This window comes from Varanus komodoensis, unplaced genomic scaffold, assembly GCF_004798865.1.
Source record: "Varanus komodoensis strain SLA01 unplaced genomic scaffold, ASM479886v1 scaffold9, whole genome shotgun sequence".
NCBI lineage: Eukaryota > Metazoa > Chordata > Lepidosauria > Squamata > Varanidae > Varanus > Varanus komodoensis.
Genome location: NW_025336598.1, coordinates 20675221 through 20692386, shown reverse-complemented (window position 1 = coordinate 20692386; position 17166 = coordinate 20675221). Strand labels below are relative to the sequence as shown.

The 17166-nt window shown below is 41.2% G+C and overlaps 1 protein-coding gene across 1 annotated transcript in view; it reads right to left on the bottom strand.

The window, feature by feature from the left end:
- Positions 1-6243: 6243 nt before the first annotated feature.
- Positions 6244-17166, bottom strand: part of SLC30A9 (solute carrier family 30 member 9) — a 29295-nt gene continuing 18372 nt past the window's right edge. Inside the window, exons 16-18 of the mRNA XM_044418026.1 lie at positions 17015-17144; positions 14736-14849; positions 6244-13508 (exon numbers count right to left, since the gene is read on the bottom strand). Coding sequence (XP_044273961.1) covers positions 13464-13508; positions 14736-14849; positions 17015-17144 — 289 coding nt within the window. The 3' untranslated portion in view covers positions 6244-13463. The remainder of the gene's footprint in view (positions 13509-14735; positions 14850-17014; positions 17145-17166) is intronic.

Here is a 17166-nt window from a genome sequence, read left to right as displayed (position 1 = left end):
CCATCTGCACACTTCCCGCATTATTCTGCGTTATTGTGCAATTTTAGGATGGAACAAAATAGGTTGTCCTTCACAATGAAGTTGGAATGTGTATACATTCCATTTTATTGAAACTGCAAGGTATCAAAATCAGGGAGAGATCTTACACTTTTTTGTTTTGCTTTGGAAGTTTCCTGTCTTTAGTTTATACTGCATTTGTTTTTGGTCACCTAAAAGAGTAGTACTGCTCTGTACTGTTTTTGCATTACCAATGGATTAGGAAATCAAAGCACAGTTCTAAGAAAGAACTTGCTACTCTGCAAGCTTTCTGCATTGCTTCAAAGATCCATAGTCTTGTTTTTGCTTGGGCCATACTTCTTGTTTTATTCACTATTACCATTTCAGGAACACTCTTCTTCTGTCTCTCAGGCATGCAACTTCGACAATTGGTTTGATTAGTTAAGCTTTTCCACTGAAGGAGGATTGCTGACTCAGTAGGATGAATCAGGATCCAAGCCAAGGGCTCTCTTGTAACCTCCTCCGTGTTCAGAAGAGCAACGGAGAGGGTGGAAGATGTCCTGCCGTCATCCCCTTGGCCACTGGTTCCCATGCCAAAACCCATGCTATCCCGGACGGTCTCCTAAGCTTCAGGTGACTCCTTTGGGTGGGCATCAGGGCCTACAGTAGGAAAGAGAGACTAGGAAAGCCCCTCCTTTGGATTCAAGCTCCTGTCACAGAGACCAAGTCTTCCACCTCCAGTGTAGATACCAGATTGGCTGTTCTGGAGCTGCCGGTGGCCTGTTTGAATGGTCAGTTGTATCCGTGCCACCCTTTCTCAGGGCAAGCGACCAGCTCCCTCCTTAAAAAAGCAAACAAAATGCATTCTCAGGATCCCCAGTTGGATCACGTGCATGCTGGAGATCAGGACTGTGTCCATGCCCTAGGCACAGTGCTCCCATTTCTGGTCCTCCTCGCAGCCATGTACTGAGAGGCTTTAATGCCAGAACAAGGCAAAGGTAGACCTAAACCATCATTGTATGGCTTGCACCTACACATGGCCCCTGCCAGCAGTAGGAAGTCAGTGATTTTGAGACTGCCATGTCCCTGCCCAGTTCCAGTATAATGTCCGGCCAGGCCCCAAGACAGGCTAGACTGACTTAGAGGCTTGGGCAGGTAGGTATTGATCTATGTTCCTCCAATGACTTGACCCCAAAGGAGGTAATTTGGTGATCTCTGTGAATGTTTTGGCCTACAACTCTCTTAATCCCTGATCATTGGCCATGCTGGTTGGAGCGTATGAGAGTTGCAGTGCAAACCTTAAACATCAAGTTGTTTACTGCTGCTTTACCTGTATAGGGTCTTGCATGAACCATGCCAAGAGGTGGCAAAGGCTCCAGAGATCAACTGTAACCTCAGCAGGGTAGAGCACCTGTGTCTTTTGTTGAACGGCTCCTGTGGAATGAAAGTTACCAAGTTATGTTGGGGAATTCCTGCCAAGCAGGTTTGTGCTCAGTGCAAGCCGGGAGGCCCCTGTATCCTTTGTGAAGGAATGTTCCTAAGTCACTGGGATATGTGTGTATACAGCAAAGTGTGAGCAGGGCTAATTGAATGGGGTTCCTATCCCATCTGGGAGGAAATAGGATGGGATGTGACTAAACCATGCAAATTGGCCTCCCCAGGCCACACCTGGGAAGTCTTGCATGTGAAGGTAGTATGCCTGCCCTGCCACTGGATGTGTGAATGAACCTGTGGCCGACATTGCTGTAAATGGGACTGTTTTCAGGCTGTAGGCAATACGTAATCAAATACCCAGTTTCTCCTGAAATCATATGTATTCCAATTCATTTTAAGGTATGGCCCAATACAGCCAATGCTAAGCACTTTTCCAGTGCCCTCCTGTGCATTCTCCGAAGTAAACCTCCCAGTGCTCAGTGGGCATTTCTCTTAGGTAAGTGGGAATGGGATTTACAGCCTCAAGCCCCACTCCAGCACATTCTCAGCCACTTTCCATTTAAACCGATAGGGATTAAAGGGGCTTAACTTCAGCTGGATTAATTTTTTTGCTCAGAGCAAATCTTAACAATACAGCCTGAGTCGATCAGTGCCATCCATTGTAATTGGCAGGGCATTGTCATTGCCACAAGAAGGCCCGTTGGGAAGATAAATGCAACCATCATTCAAAAATTACAGCGTTTCTGTTCTAGCTGTTCAGTGTTGTGTTTAACTAACACATCGGCTAGCACATTGCTAAGCTGGTGCAGGCCTTGCTGGTGTATGTTTCCTGTGGTGACAATTGTCCATCTACTTGGTAAAATTTGTCAGATAGAATGCATGAGTCCACATTTGTCCACAGTATAATCTCATTGTGGTGTATTTTTGAATAAGCAGTGTGAAATCCAATGTTTGTGTGCAAAGTTAAAAGTAGAAATGTTTCATTCGAATTATGCATATCAAGGTTCACATAACAGACCTCACTAAAGCAATACCTTTTGGGATTTGCTAAGGCAATGGGTAAGCCTAGCTCTGTTTTAACGGGAAGGTTGTCTTCAGATGTTTCTCCTGGCCCCATTCCTGTGTTAGAAAGGGCAGCACAGAAGTTGCTTGCATGAGCTCTGGCCTCATGGTCACATCTATAGAGAGGAACCACATGGCTCAACTCGAGGGGATGGGTCTGACCTACAGTAGGCTTGGCCTTCCTTGAGGCTGTGGAGAGGATCCAGCTGTGCCATTCCACTGGCACAAATGACATTGTGCTAGCAGAAACCAGGTCCCAAATTACGTGTATCCTCGTGAAGGAGCAGTTGTGCATGGTGCTTGTGCAACCCACTGTGAGACCTGTTGGACAGGCAAAATACATAACCGCTTGTGCACTGGGAAGATTTGGTGGAGCTGCAGTAATGCTATGACTTGGCAGAATGACACCATTGTCTATTATCCTATGGAACAATGGCATGGAAAGAGCCCACTTAATTTAACTGCGTCAAGTGGAGTCTCTTAATGGGTGTAATTGGTGTGGATGAAGCTAGACCCATTGAAGCGCTTCCCACATTGACTCGAGGGAACCCTTCTGCTCTTCCAACACCACCTCAGCTATATCGGAAGAAGTTGGCCACGGAATGGCATTTGCACAATGCAGCTCCTTCCTGTCCCTTCCATGAAATTGGGGACATAGCACAGCACTGGGCTGGTTTCCCCCAGGGAATCTAGATCTTATGGTGTCCAAGGGGAACAGGATATGACCATTCAGCAGCTTCCACGCTCTTTAGGTAGCATGAGAAGGGGCCCTTATTTTGGATGCCATGAACTGGGCTTTTCCTTCAGTGTGATTTGAAACTGGAACAGCTTATTTGATATAGAAACCTCTATTATCTCCTTATTCTAGCCAAGGAATATGTTCTCACTCAAAATCTGAAAGGCCTTAAATTGAGAACATGATCCTTTGGCCTCTGTGGAATAAGGAACCTAAGGCCCAGACGTAATAGGATCACTGGAGCTGATCCTTCACTGACCACTGCCACATTTATGTATCATTAAATGGGGTTACTCAGGCTGCAATTCTACCCTTACTTGGGAGTAAGTCCCAGTGAACTGTGTGGGAATAACTTTTGGGTACACATGGATAGGATTGCATTCTTAAGGCAGCATTGCAAATATGTCTGCTAAACCTTTACTCTCTTTCATTTTAACTCATCCGGTCTCTTGTCAATATGTTTGCCCCCAAAACAGTTGCTGCTTGGAGACAGAGTGGCTATTTACAAGTATGTGTGAATCAGGTTTAATAAAAAAGAGGGCAGGTGAAGCAATAACATTGTTGCTGGACTGTAACACTCGAGAATGTGGGTGGGACTGTACCACTAAACAGCAATGTATGCACTGTGGGAAGAGCGCTAGATAAGAACCCTTCTTCCTGACATTTAGGACTTTTGCTATGTGCAGGTCATTTCCAGTATGACAGAAGCCATACATCATTCTCCCCCTGCAGTCTGAAATGGTACAGCCCAGCATCAGTTTTCACCATTCATCCACTGTTTGTGTGACTTTGTTGAATGGCACTACAAGGAACAAGCACCTTAGGATGGGAAGCTCTAACTTACTTTTCTGTGTTTAAATGTCATCAGTGGCAGAATTACCTCAATTAGGCCAGGATTTGCCTTTGACTTTGGGTGCCACATCTTGTTTGGGCTGTCCCAGTAAAACCTCACTATTAAAGTCTGTCATGAACTGACTTTTCTTTTGTTTTGTTTTGACTCAAGGTACCTCCACCCAGACCGTAGATACCATCTCCCCCCAGTGCATTTGACTGATATGCTAACCCTAATGTGCGGTAGAAGCCACAGTGTACAGTAGTTAAATGAGAAGACGGATTTTAGCAGTTGCAGTGCCCTTCGGGGAAATGTATCATTGCCTTACCCTCTCTCTGGTTGTTGAAACTTCCTCCCATTTCTGCAGCAACCTTTTCAAAGTGTGTCTTGCTACTGCACACACACCGGTGCCAACCTGCCTTTGCTGTATTTTCTATGACAAAACACTGGTGGAGATACTGTGACCAAGGGACCCATTCCGCCTAATATTTCTTATTGTTATAGTGTAAGTTAATTCTGTTAACAATTTGTCCTGTGTAGAGTAAAATAAATGCTTAGGGATAGACAAATACCTGATTCTGTACAAAGTGAATAGTGTAATATAGGCTAGTATGTTGAAAATTTCTATAGAATATGTGACTTGTTTTCTATGTGACATCAAGACACCTTTCTTTTAAGGAAGTAAACATATAAAGTTTAGACAAGTTTTTTAAGACAGTGATATTTTTTGATTATAAAAAAACCTTTGTTACTAGAGTTTACTATTTCAGGTGTTACCTCTTATTTAAATAATTGGGTTTTATTACAACATGCCTCCACATCCGTTTGTTCTGTTGCATAACAGTGCATAATAAAAAGTTAGCCTCTCCCAGAGTGTTTGGTGTATATCTGTGTACCAAGTATTTTAAAGCAGGGATGTGCAGGAAATTTTGAGATTTCCAAGGCCCAGAAGTCCCCAAATCCAGCATGACAAGTTTGAAAGCTGAAGACCAAAACATCTGCAAGACTGCCTACCCATCTATAGAGACATGCAGAATTGCTGTGGTCACTAATTTGAACCTAGTAAGCATGTGTGAATATAGCTGCCTTAACAACCGTAGTTAACCACAACCCAGAAACAGAATCTATGGTTTACTGCAGGGTTATGAACTTGTGAATGATTAAACCATGGATTAATGGCTAGCTTTGCCTAATGGGCAAAGCCACTGCAGCTTATCTTCCCATCCCTCACATACCTGTTGGACACCATCAAATTAATGTAATTATCTTTTCCAGGCATGGATTGTCATATTGTCTGAAGCCAGCAAAGACTGGCAGGTGAATGGGGAGAGGTTCTGACATGACAAACCACATTGCGCAAGCACCATCGTGGCAATTTGGTAGCATGCAACTAGCATGCACAGGGTGGAAAATAATCCTTCCTTGACTGTTGAAACAAATGCAGTTTGGTTAAGAGTCCCTTCTAGCTACTGAGATGGCAGGCAAGAATGGTAAAAAACCCTGAATTAGCATTATGTGTAAACTAGATCACTGTCTTCTTCTGTCCTGCTAATTCTCCCCACTTGGATGCAGGTATGTGCAAAGGAAGCCTATTCGATGTACTGCTTATTTTGGTCACTTATTATTACCAACTTTTGCAAGCTGCCTTGAATTCAATAGTTGGTGATGCAATGGGTAGAATTCTTTAAAATAAACGAACCATCAAAATATTGCATGGCCAATCAAGATTAGGCCCCCACAAAGTGGCCTCGAACACAGTGTGATCACAGTTACCACTTGGCAAATTATCTTTGCTCACATCAAAATGTCATAAAATGTGGCCATAACATAGCTGGAAGCTATAGAGTAGTGGAATCAAACGTTGCAAAGTAATTTGTGGCCACAACAGGGCAAACTCTGCTGCAGTCACGCAGTCTTTTCAAATGCTTTTCATTCATGTTCTTTGTGCAACTTACAGCAGAGGATAAGCTGGACTAAATGTCCAATTAAATACACGCCAACCTATCCCATGGCTATGTTGTACAGCTTTATGAAAAGCACTTCAATTCTCAACTCATATTGAAACAGCAGAGGAAAGAAGATTCTTGATTTTTAAAACTTTTTTCTCTGAATAAAGGTTCTAGCTTTTTCATGAGATACAGTCTGTACAAATATTGCATGGAATTATAAAATAAAATCTGTCTCAAGGCAAATACTTTATTCGGGATCATCAGCAGTTCATCTGAAATAATACACAATCATTACTCAAGATGGTGGAGCAGACATATATAAGAAATAACTGGAGAGGCACAACAGAAGCAAAACTTTCCCGGTAGAGCCCTGTTAGTTGAATGGAACTCCTTGTATCCTTGATTTCAGACTTAACAAAATAGAAAGGGTTTAACAATACTGATTATGTATAGCTGCACTATACATACACCCATATGAATAATGTGAATGTCAGCAAAAGAAAATATATTTGTGAGAGAATGAAAAAGAGAAAGAATGCGTATTGCATGACAGACAGAAAATTGAAACACCTCAGGAATAGCGAATCAGATACATTTGAAGTCAAACATCCATTTCCACAGCTAGAAACATTGCAGAAGAAAAGGTCTAGCGATGGATAGAGGGTGGTGGACACACTGAAGAGCTTTACACTACTTTTCTTATGAAAGAAACCACGTTAGGGACCACTGGACAGGTCCCCACTCCTTCCCTGTCACACTGCATATGCAATTACTACCCAGGAGCACTTTATGACTTATGAAACAAAGCAAATTTTCTTAGAAGAAAATCTAATCATGAATATACCTTTGATGGTACAGAGGGCCTACTCTCTGAGAAGCATAACTCCATGTTCCAGCAAGCATTCAGCAAATGGAACCAACTGGATGGTTCTTTAGATCTGGGTCACATATCTACATTTTCAGTCTGCTTAAGGATGCAAACCTATGCATGTTTAGAAAGCAAAATGTCCTGCAATGCAGCATGGGTGGATGAAGCATGCTGGAGCTGTAGAAGTTTTTTCTGTCTAAATATGCCTGGGATTGCACCTTAAAAGGTGTGTGCCTCAGAAGCTAAGATTACCAGTAACAAGTAGTTATGATGGCTGTATATTACTTCCAGTATCAAAGGCAATACACCTCTGCATACCAGATATTGGGGAACATGGGCTGCAGGGTGCTGTTATGCTTTTGCCCTGCTTGTGGGCTTTTTACGGGCAGCTAGATGGCCACTGTAGGACCAGCAAGCTGGCCTGGGCTAGGTGGACTTTGCTCTGATTCGGCATGACAAACATACCATGTGGTCAGAACAGAAATCTAAGGAAACAAGAAAAAATGTTCAGTTGAGGCTAGGCATTATGAATTGGCGACAAGAGGACCAGTGGCTGCAACATGCAAAGTAGAAGGCTGCAATGACACAAGAAATGAAAAACAGCAAGACAGAAATTAGAGCAAGTAGACTGTTCCTGAGAATGTTAAACAGATGACCACCACCACCACCAAAGTACCCGCAACCACACTGGTAAACATTAGCATAAAGTTTCAGTTGGCTTTGGTTATTTTAGCAAAAACTACATTAACGGTCCATGAAATTTTAAAGGTGCAGGAAGGAGGATCTGATTATTTCCCCTTTGCCCCTCCTCCAAATTGCACAAGGAAGAGATTTTGCAAAGCATTCACTAGAGCCATTCACATCCATCCTTCAAAGCAAGATCTCTAATCAACCTTCCCCAGTTTGTCACACACTGAGCTCAAAATCTCAGAACATTACAAGGAGAGATAATGTAAGGAAAGAAGGATGTGATGCTGAGGAGGCTCATACTTAACTGGAAGCTTCAAATAAAATTACTAAGAAGAGTGTGACTGTATCCAAGGACAACAATAGCTGCTCCAAAGTTATCCCAAATTCAGTTAAGAAAGATGGCGCAAGACTGTGTACCACAGCAGTATAGCCACAAGAAGTGAGAGTGTTCTTCAGCAGAGCTCCAATGTACACACTAGAAAATTCAACCATGGATATCAGGCACATCAGAATGGAAATTCAAGTTAACAAAATGAAAAAGTTTGCAAATTCACAATTTTATTTTATTTTATGGCTTCCATGCCTTTAAACTAGCAGATAGCTTATTTGGGTGAAAAATTAAAAAATACATATCCTCAAATTTGGTTTCATTTCCCTGACCAGTACACGGAAGAGGGAGAGGGAGACTGGGGGGCAGGAGGAGGTGTTCAAAAACAAAGAACTAATAGCATAACGCTTCTCAATCTGATTATACCAGCCATAGCATTGCAACACATCAGAAGGCTTCCCTGACAACTCGGAAAAGTCTGTTAAATGTACCACTTATTGAAAAGCAAAATGGTATTACCATATATCATAAAAGTGGAAGGGTTATCATCTGTTTCCACCCAAAAACTTCAGAACTACCACATGGATTTGCATTCATAAGGTGTCATTTTCTTTATTAAATATATATTCTGCCTTTCCACCCAAAATGGCATTCATTCCCAAGCCTATGGCATCTAGGCAATATTTATTCAATTCAGCAAAAATTCCTCATGGACTTCAATATTCCATTGTTAAGGTCCACCAGATCCTCCCTTGGCACTTAGTGGTCTAAAGCAACACACTTCAGGTCCTTTGTGATATCAAAACAGATAAACCAATAGCATCAATGGAAGTGGGACAGAGAGAGACATCACAGCTCAAAAAGACATCTCACAGAATGAAGAGGAAAGGGACGCAGTGCAGCAGTTCCAAGTAAGGTTCTAGTTCTGCGTTCAGTCTTACTAAATACTTCGTTAACTTAGTCTTGGGGCAGCTCCATCGTTTTAACCTCAAAAGAGACACAACTCAAATGTCACCCGCAACCATTCAAGCATTTATGCACATAAATAGAGAAACTCCACCATCTTATTCGCAGTGCTCTAGATGGGTCACTTGGGACAACCAAATCATAGGTAAACTTCATTGATGTTCACACACACAACCTCCCTATCAAGGGGCATGATTTACTCATTCTGTCATTCTCCCACTTTTTACTTCAAGGAACTCAACTTCAAGGAAGCTTTGTCTCAATCAGATATTAAACACCATTTTAATCTTCAAGTGTTCAATGCTGTACACCAAAGGAGTTAGGAAAGATGGGGAAGTGCCATGCGCATCACAGGCACATTCCAGTCCACCCAGTGTTTCTTAAACTTTCTGAACATACCCTGCCTTATAGTTACACTTAATTCATCAAAGAAGTATCTTCCAGAGCAGAGAATTAGAAATGCTCAAGTACATCCGCACATGTCTTATTTTTGCACCAAGGAAATGACGGATAGGAATACTTACCCAACAGTGGCATTAGGAAAGGGACAGACCAAGAGAACCAAAATGGTACCCTTCTAAAACTATTCGAGCAAACTAAATCATTCCAGCAAAGCACCAGCTCTTTTCCCTTGGTCAGGTTGAAGTGATGGGGCAGGGGAGGAGAACTTATCCCACAAATCCAATGTGGACCAGAAGGGTCCAATTTTGCAAGAAATTCAATTTTGATGTCTTGGCAGGTACAAGAAGGGATGCTCTGACAGCTTCAGGATCATATCCCTCCCTGGAATTTTGTACACCAATGAGGGCCCACTCCCAGAATTTGAAAACCACCCAGTTAAGCTTCCCAGATTAGGCATTCATGAGCATACTAGGAGGTGATAAAAGAGCATTCCAGAAGACAACTTTGGAGTACAGCACACAAAAGAGAACTTAAAACCCACCAGGGTTGTAAGTTTATACAAATATGCACACCTTGCCTTTAAATTAGCACTCTTGATTATTTGTTATTGGCAATTACATTTACAGCTATACTATTAACCTAAGATGTAGTCTGAAGTCAACCTTGCAAGTCCACCAGTCCACAAACACACCATTGGCCTGCCCACACCAACATACCTATGTAACGATAAAACCACACTAGTTAATTTAATTGCATAGCACGTGGCATAAAAAACAACCCTCTTACTTTCTTGAGAGTAAGTGCACAGCCCCAACTGGGATGCGGACCAGCATGCAACAGAAGGGGAGGATCAAACCATTCCTCCCCAGGCAACTGCTTCATGAAACCTACATAAAATAGACACTTCATAGAATCATAGAATAGCAGAGTTGGAGGTGGCCAGATGGCCATTGGATCCAACCTCCTGCTCAGTGCAGGACGCCAAGTTAAACCTTTTTCTCTTTTAAAACCCCTGCACAGTGAGAGGTGGGTTTCAGGAGGCAAACGGGTAGTGGGGGATGGGTTAATCCTCCCTTCCTGGAGCACACTAGTCTTTATCCAATCTAGTCACATACACCGACTTTCAAGTAAGAAATCAAGAGAGGAGGTCTGTCACCCAATACAATCAGTATAGCAAATAGTTCCCCCCTAACTAACCTGTGGCCCACAGAGAAAAACATTGGTTATGTTTCTCTCCTCATTTGCTTGAAGAAAATTCCTACTAGCGCAAGTGAGAGCTTGCAAGTGGCCACAAAGCAGCCTTTGTACAGACTGAAGTTCCACTTAGACATCCCAACATTGTTCTGGAGCCTAACAGCACACAGAGCTCCAGAACAAGCAGGCTTCCCCATCCACTGCCATGAAAGAATCAGCCACACAACCAAAGGGGCATACATATGAAAGCAACATCTCCATTCACTTCAGTGTGGGCAATGCTTTGACTTTTGCTTCAACCAGAGATGTGTGTGCACAGAGGAGCTCAGATGTGTGTGTATGCACACACGCAATAGTTACTTGCAGTGAACACAGTTAAGAGTGGGATACTTGTAATATACACCAGGATGCAAGTAAGCATTTACTAAATAATTGTCTTGAAAATGTCAGAATTTAACACAAGTCTAAATGTATGCAACACATTTTCATTACACTCTAATTACAATATGTACAACTTAGTTTCCGGAACCTGAAATCTGGAACATTGTTACACTAAAAAAAATGCATGGGATTTCCAGAAATCATAGTACTTTAAATTGTTCCTAATTCAGGAAGTGATACATTATATTTACAAACTGAGCTGACACATTTTGGTCTCCATCATAATCTTTATCACCAGTACATATCACTTTCAAGGCAGGTTCCCACAGCACTATCAAAGCCACTGTGCATCACTGAGAAGTCAGAGAAACTGCCTTCATGTCAAAGACTTTCCAATATTTTAAAGTGCATAAAATCTTTTGCTTGTAAAGTACATTTGCACAAAGCCTCTCTAAGGAAGAGCTGACTTCTACACATGGGTGCTCATCACATTACAAAAGACATCAAAAGGAACATGAATCTGTGAACAAGCCATCACAGAACCAATACCAGATGGAGTTCATCAGAACATTCAAAACAATGCTTTGAGACAGTCACTTGTCAAATCTCATCCTGAATATTCATGTGATGTAAAATGTGAGGACCAGCTCCTAAACTATAGAATTTCTATTCAATTTTCATCTCCAACAAGCTACAACCCTCTTAATCACTTACCTTCAGAGTACACTTCCTCTTACTTAAAAAAAAAAAAAAAACCTCTTCCAAACTACAAAGTTCCAAGATTATCACACAAGTATAGGAGTTTACAATCTGGATTTCCATGTCTTTCAGGCTCCTACTGTCTCTGAATTCCGTTTTACAATTACCGAAAGCAAGAATTTCATACAATGCGGCTGCTGTACTCTCCACAGGCAAGATGCTTCATGCTATAAAATTTCATCTGCCATTTAGAGCTACATAAGCTGCACCAGTTATAAATAAACTAAATATTCTAGCCGGGATCCAAACAGTCACTTGAAATGCTGCTTGTGCTATTTTAAGTGATATTTTGGAGCATGTATTTATTATCATGAATTGCTTCTGAAACCCCCTCCATTTCACAAACAGCTTGCTGTTTGAAAAACGGAAGTCCAAAGTCCTCTTAGGAGTACAAAGCATGTTGCACAGTTCTTTGGAGGCGGAATTATGACAATAGTCTCAATGCGTTTTAGAGCATGTTAAAAACATGGTTACATTCACAGACATTAAGCCAAAATTCCAAAGGATCCTGGCTTATCGGAACAAGCTGTATGTTTATTGATGCAGAATGTTTGCTCCTGCACTGCTCCTCCCTACTCCCAGGTAGGTTTTGTTTAGTGTTGTCCAATCTGAGGACTCCTGGCTTGCTGATTTCAAACAAAAAACCATAACCCAAGAATAAATTCTGGACTGCAATTCCGACTTATGAGGAGAGCAACAAGTCAGAAGTCTGGGTTTCAGTGACATGTTAAGCAACCTTTCTAGCTTAATAGTTGTACCAGCAGATAGCAGCAAGCAGGAGGGAATGTGCAACTCCTTCTGTATCATATATTTTCCTGCATCAAACAAAATATAGACAGAATGCCACAGAACTGAGAAAAATTAAACAGGAAAAAGAACAATGGGTATTTAGAGCAAGCAACCAACATTAACACACAAGCTCCATGTTGTACTTTCATTCATTAAAAGGTAGGCAGCAATAAAGTTAGCAAGTGGATTAAAAAACTAAGATTCTTAGGAGAAAGAGGAGAGACATACCATGTCTCTACCCTACCACAAAGACCATGGCTATTGCCATTGCATAGTTGCTCCCATATGGCTCACAGGAATACCTGCAACTTTCATCTATGTGGTCAGCACAAATTGTCCATAAGGAGTACATGCCAATGCCACAACAACAAAACCGCCCAATCTGCTCTGATCACATAGACTTTGCCAGAAGCAGCTATAGGTCACAACCCTGATGTAGGAGCCTAACGTCCTGTCAACTTGTTGATATAGTCCTGACACAGTATCTCACCTTATTCTAGGACAATAAATGGCAGCATTCTAACTGGTGTGTACTTGTAAGTTGTTGAGAACCACTAAACACAACAACAAGGAATGTTTCCCACTCATGCCAAGAAAGATTAAACAGTTCTGAGTTCCTATCATGAAAGTCAGAGAAAGACTACAGAACTGAGCTACACTGATTTGACTCGAGAAGGAAAGCAGCCTTTAGAAGGGCATGGACACATCTCCAAGATTTCCAAGAAATGCTTAGGAATAGCAGCTGCATGGGAACTAATATGCAAACAAGGTACAAAAACTTGAAAATATATAGTGTATATTTTCAGAAACTTGCATTTCAATAACTTAGTTAATTTAAAGTTTCTAGTCCCAAGTTTTCATCTGTGCTACAGATTCAAATGTAAAGAAATGGCAAAGCAGTTGTCCCAGGAAACCAGTCCAACAAAAGCCACTGCTGTTCCAGAAAAGAAGAATCAGCACTAAGATCCTGACCCTGAAAGCAACAACAGCTTGAGATCCCTGTTGCTTCAGATGCTGTTCTGTTCCTAAAATTGGTTTATCCAGACCAGTGATCTTAAAAGTGGCTTCCATGAAGTCTACAATATTTCCAAATCGACATGTCGCACCTCAGGATTCCGTTTCTGAAAGAAAAGTAAACACACTTTCAGCATCCATACAATGAGAGCATCAACACAGCATAATAGATCATGCGTTGGATCTGGATTGAAAAGAGGTTAGTGGCTAGGGGCAAGTCACTTGCAAACTAACTCCCCTTACCAAGATAACACAGGACAACAAGTTATGAAGAAAATGTATTACTCCCAAAACATAGCTGCAAAAATAATACACCTCTAGAGAAATGTCTGGAGAAGTATCATGTATACAGTGTGAATAAGGAATCATAATATGAGGGGGAAATGCAGGGCGTTCAGAACCAACATTGGTTCTCGCAAAATTCAACATGTGTCCTCAGGAAGCCAGTAGCACTGGTCCTCACTGACTTCTTTGCTCCATTTTGCTACCACTTGAGAAGTGGTATGGAGTAAGATGCTTTAAACTCCTAAGAGTGCCATCCACTGAGGTTGCTCCTCAAGCTCAGAGAACTACAAGCATCCCCTTGCATGGTGGGAGGAGCACAGAGACCAAGGCTGCCGCCATGCTCCTCCCACCATGCAAACCATTTAGAGAGCTGATTTCAGCCATCTTAGTGTTCCTCCTTGGAGTGAGGAATGTGAGGCATCCTCAGGATGCTGCAAAAGCTTCCGCTACCTGCCCCCCGGAAGTTGCAACCAGAGCAGTACTTTCTGCACTAACTGTGAGGGTCAGGGGAGGGTGCTTTGAGTTTGGAGTCCCAGCTCCAACTTCAGACCAAGTTTTCAAGGTCAGAGCTGTGACTCTGAAAAATCCTGTGGTCATCTAGATTGACCAGCAGCCATCGAACTATGCTGTAAAAATAAACAATGAAAGACACTCCTGATCTCAAGACTTCTTTATTAAACAACAACAACATGTGTTAACACCAGGAATGTGCTAAATGTAGAGTTTCTTGGTGACACACTGCCTCAAATATGACATGGGATGAGCAATGCAGAAACTTCTTACCATAATATCACTAAATAAGGACAAATCTGTCACACTGTGCCTGCAGGGACTTCCCTGGAAGGTGTAGTCCAAAACACCTGAGCTTCTACCTTCTGTCCACGTCTGTTTTAAGTCTTTGTTCATCATAGGTTTTAGCCATCTCAATGCCTAAAATATACTCAGTGGCTTAATGAAGCACTAATTACTACAAAAGGAGTTTTTTGCAGACTCTTCCAGTTTCCCAATCAAATATTTATCATTATCCCTGTTCTTCAGACAACACTTACCTTTAGCTCCTTCTCAAGTCGATCTACTTCAGCTCCTAGTGTGTCAATGATATTTTCACCATGTTTAAGCATGAAAGTCTCTAATTCCTCAAGAGTCTTCACTTGCTGGATTTCCTGTCACGAAATTAAGCATAAGAGCTAAAGACAAGTAAGCTATGAAATAGATGCCAGTTCTATGTTGCATTTCTATAATAATATGTAGTATTAGCAAAGGGACAGTGTTTTTTAAAGCATTTATTTTCAAATGCCACTTGTCATGTAACTATGAATAAGGGTTTATCTTTGAACTGTTTAAATCATTGCCTAGTCTTATTTCCATGTCAACTAAGGGAAAATCAGAAAACAAAACTAGAATAACACAACACTGTCATAGACATCAACTGGTTATTTCCAGGACCATGCATATCAAAAGATTTTGCACAAGTGCAGAAATTGTGTTGCAATACTGAGAAACTCACTATTTTTAAAATAATTGTCACTCTCTCGTGGATGTGAAAGTAAGATTTATGGCCCACAAACAATGACTACTAAAATCTCCAAAGGTTCATTTGGACTCCCAGAAGTGAGACAGCAAGGCCTACATTCCAAATTGCCCATTGCACAGAAACACAATGAACTCTATGGAGATATGCACACATCTACTTAAATTACATTATTCATATAGGCCGCAGAATCCAGCTTTCCTCAGAGCTATATAGGACTGACTTTGGCACAGGTTTTTATCTGAAGGTAGGTTAAAAACAGTTCCATTTGTATTTAAATTACAATCATTCTTCAGCTGTAAAACAATTATTCAAAGCTAAGAAGGCTTTCCTTTTTAAGCTACATTTTTGGGTAATGAATGAAAAGCTGATGATCACATAGCAGAATTCAGTACAAAGGACATGCCCAGCCCTTTAAAGCACTTTAAGTCCCATTATTTTAATAGAAAAACAAATAATTTAAATAGCTGTGTGCTAGCAAGATCAGAAGAGTTTAATTTTGGATAGATTATGCCAGAATTTGCCAGCTAAACCTTTAAGCAGCCAATTTACCTGGGAGAAAGACCCACTGAGTACAATGAGACTTTCTTCTGAGGACGCACACAGAGGACTGTGCTGTTAGAATTTGTCAGCACTAGATTAGATGGACCAAAGGTTTGACTTCCTGGTAGCGACTTTCCATAGTTTTGGATGGAATTTTGCATTTCTAGTCTTAGGAAGTGGAGCTTCAGACTAAAGAGAAAAGCAATTCTGAAGAACAGATAAACCATTGATTGGGTCCAATACTGATCAAAAATGCTCACGTTAGAAAAATAGTGAGATGTTGATAAGAAGCATAGATACATTCTACGTCAGGTAATCATCACATTTTCTTCCATGCTACACAAGTATATGGATGATCATATGATGGAACACAGCTTTCAGAAATGTATGTGTTGTTCTAACAGACTTACAGACAGCAGCAAGGGGGCATACAAAATCTCCAAAACATTGTTTCTGCACTGAGTTGCTTTCTATCTCCATGAGGTGCCAAACTGAAGTGCACCCCCCAAAACTATGGATAACTACTTCACTAGTTGCAAATTGATTTCTTATCAAGAGAGCTGCTGAATGTCAGAGGAGCGGACAATCATTTTGAGGTTCTATCTAAGCTGAACTTGTCCTTGGCTTACATACAATCATAAGCGATAAAGCTATTCTGTATTACTACAATGTCAGATTGGGTTTAAAGGGAAGCTGTAAGTCTGTATGTTCCACTACACACAATCCGTCCCCCAAATATTTTCATGTCAGGAGATATAGGCTAGGCTGAACAAAGTCTAGGTTGAGTTTCCCTGCATGATAGTTTTCTACCGTCAGGACCCTTTGGCAACAGGCAATAGTCAAATCAGTAACACCACCTGTAGCCTGAAGTTGTACAGTGCAAGAAAAGCATGACTTTTTGATTTTCTAAAAGGAGACCTTTTGATATTGACCATTTCCACTTTTCTACCACTTGAAATGTCTGTGAACATTTTAAGGCTTCCCCTTTTAAAAAGGGGAAAACCGCTTTTCACTTACGCTGCCATGTGCTGTGAAGTAATACAGCAATTTCAAATCTCTCTTTGATTTTAGATACTAAAACATTTATACACCTCTTTTCCATCTGAAAATCTACACAGTAGATTGTATAGAGTTCATCAATATGACAGTAATTATGTATATGTATAGCGTATGCAACATCTATTACCAGCAAAATGTGCTTTCAGTGCACATTTGAAAAACTTATTGTTGGAAACAATGCATATTTCAACATACTTGTAGCAGCTGTTCAATGTCTTGTTTCTCCAGGTAAGACCGAGTAACAACCCGTCCATCAAAGTCTACTTCTGCTTTGAATCTCACCTTGCTCATTCCCATATCTGTAGCTTTAACATCATGAATTGCTCTGAGGTAAGTATTATGTAAGA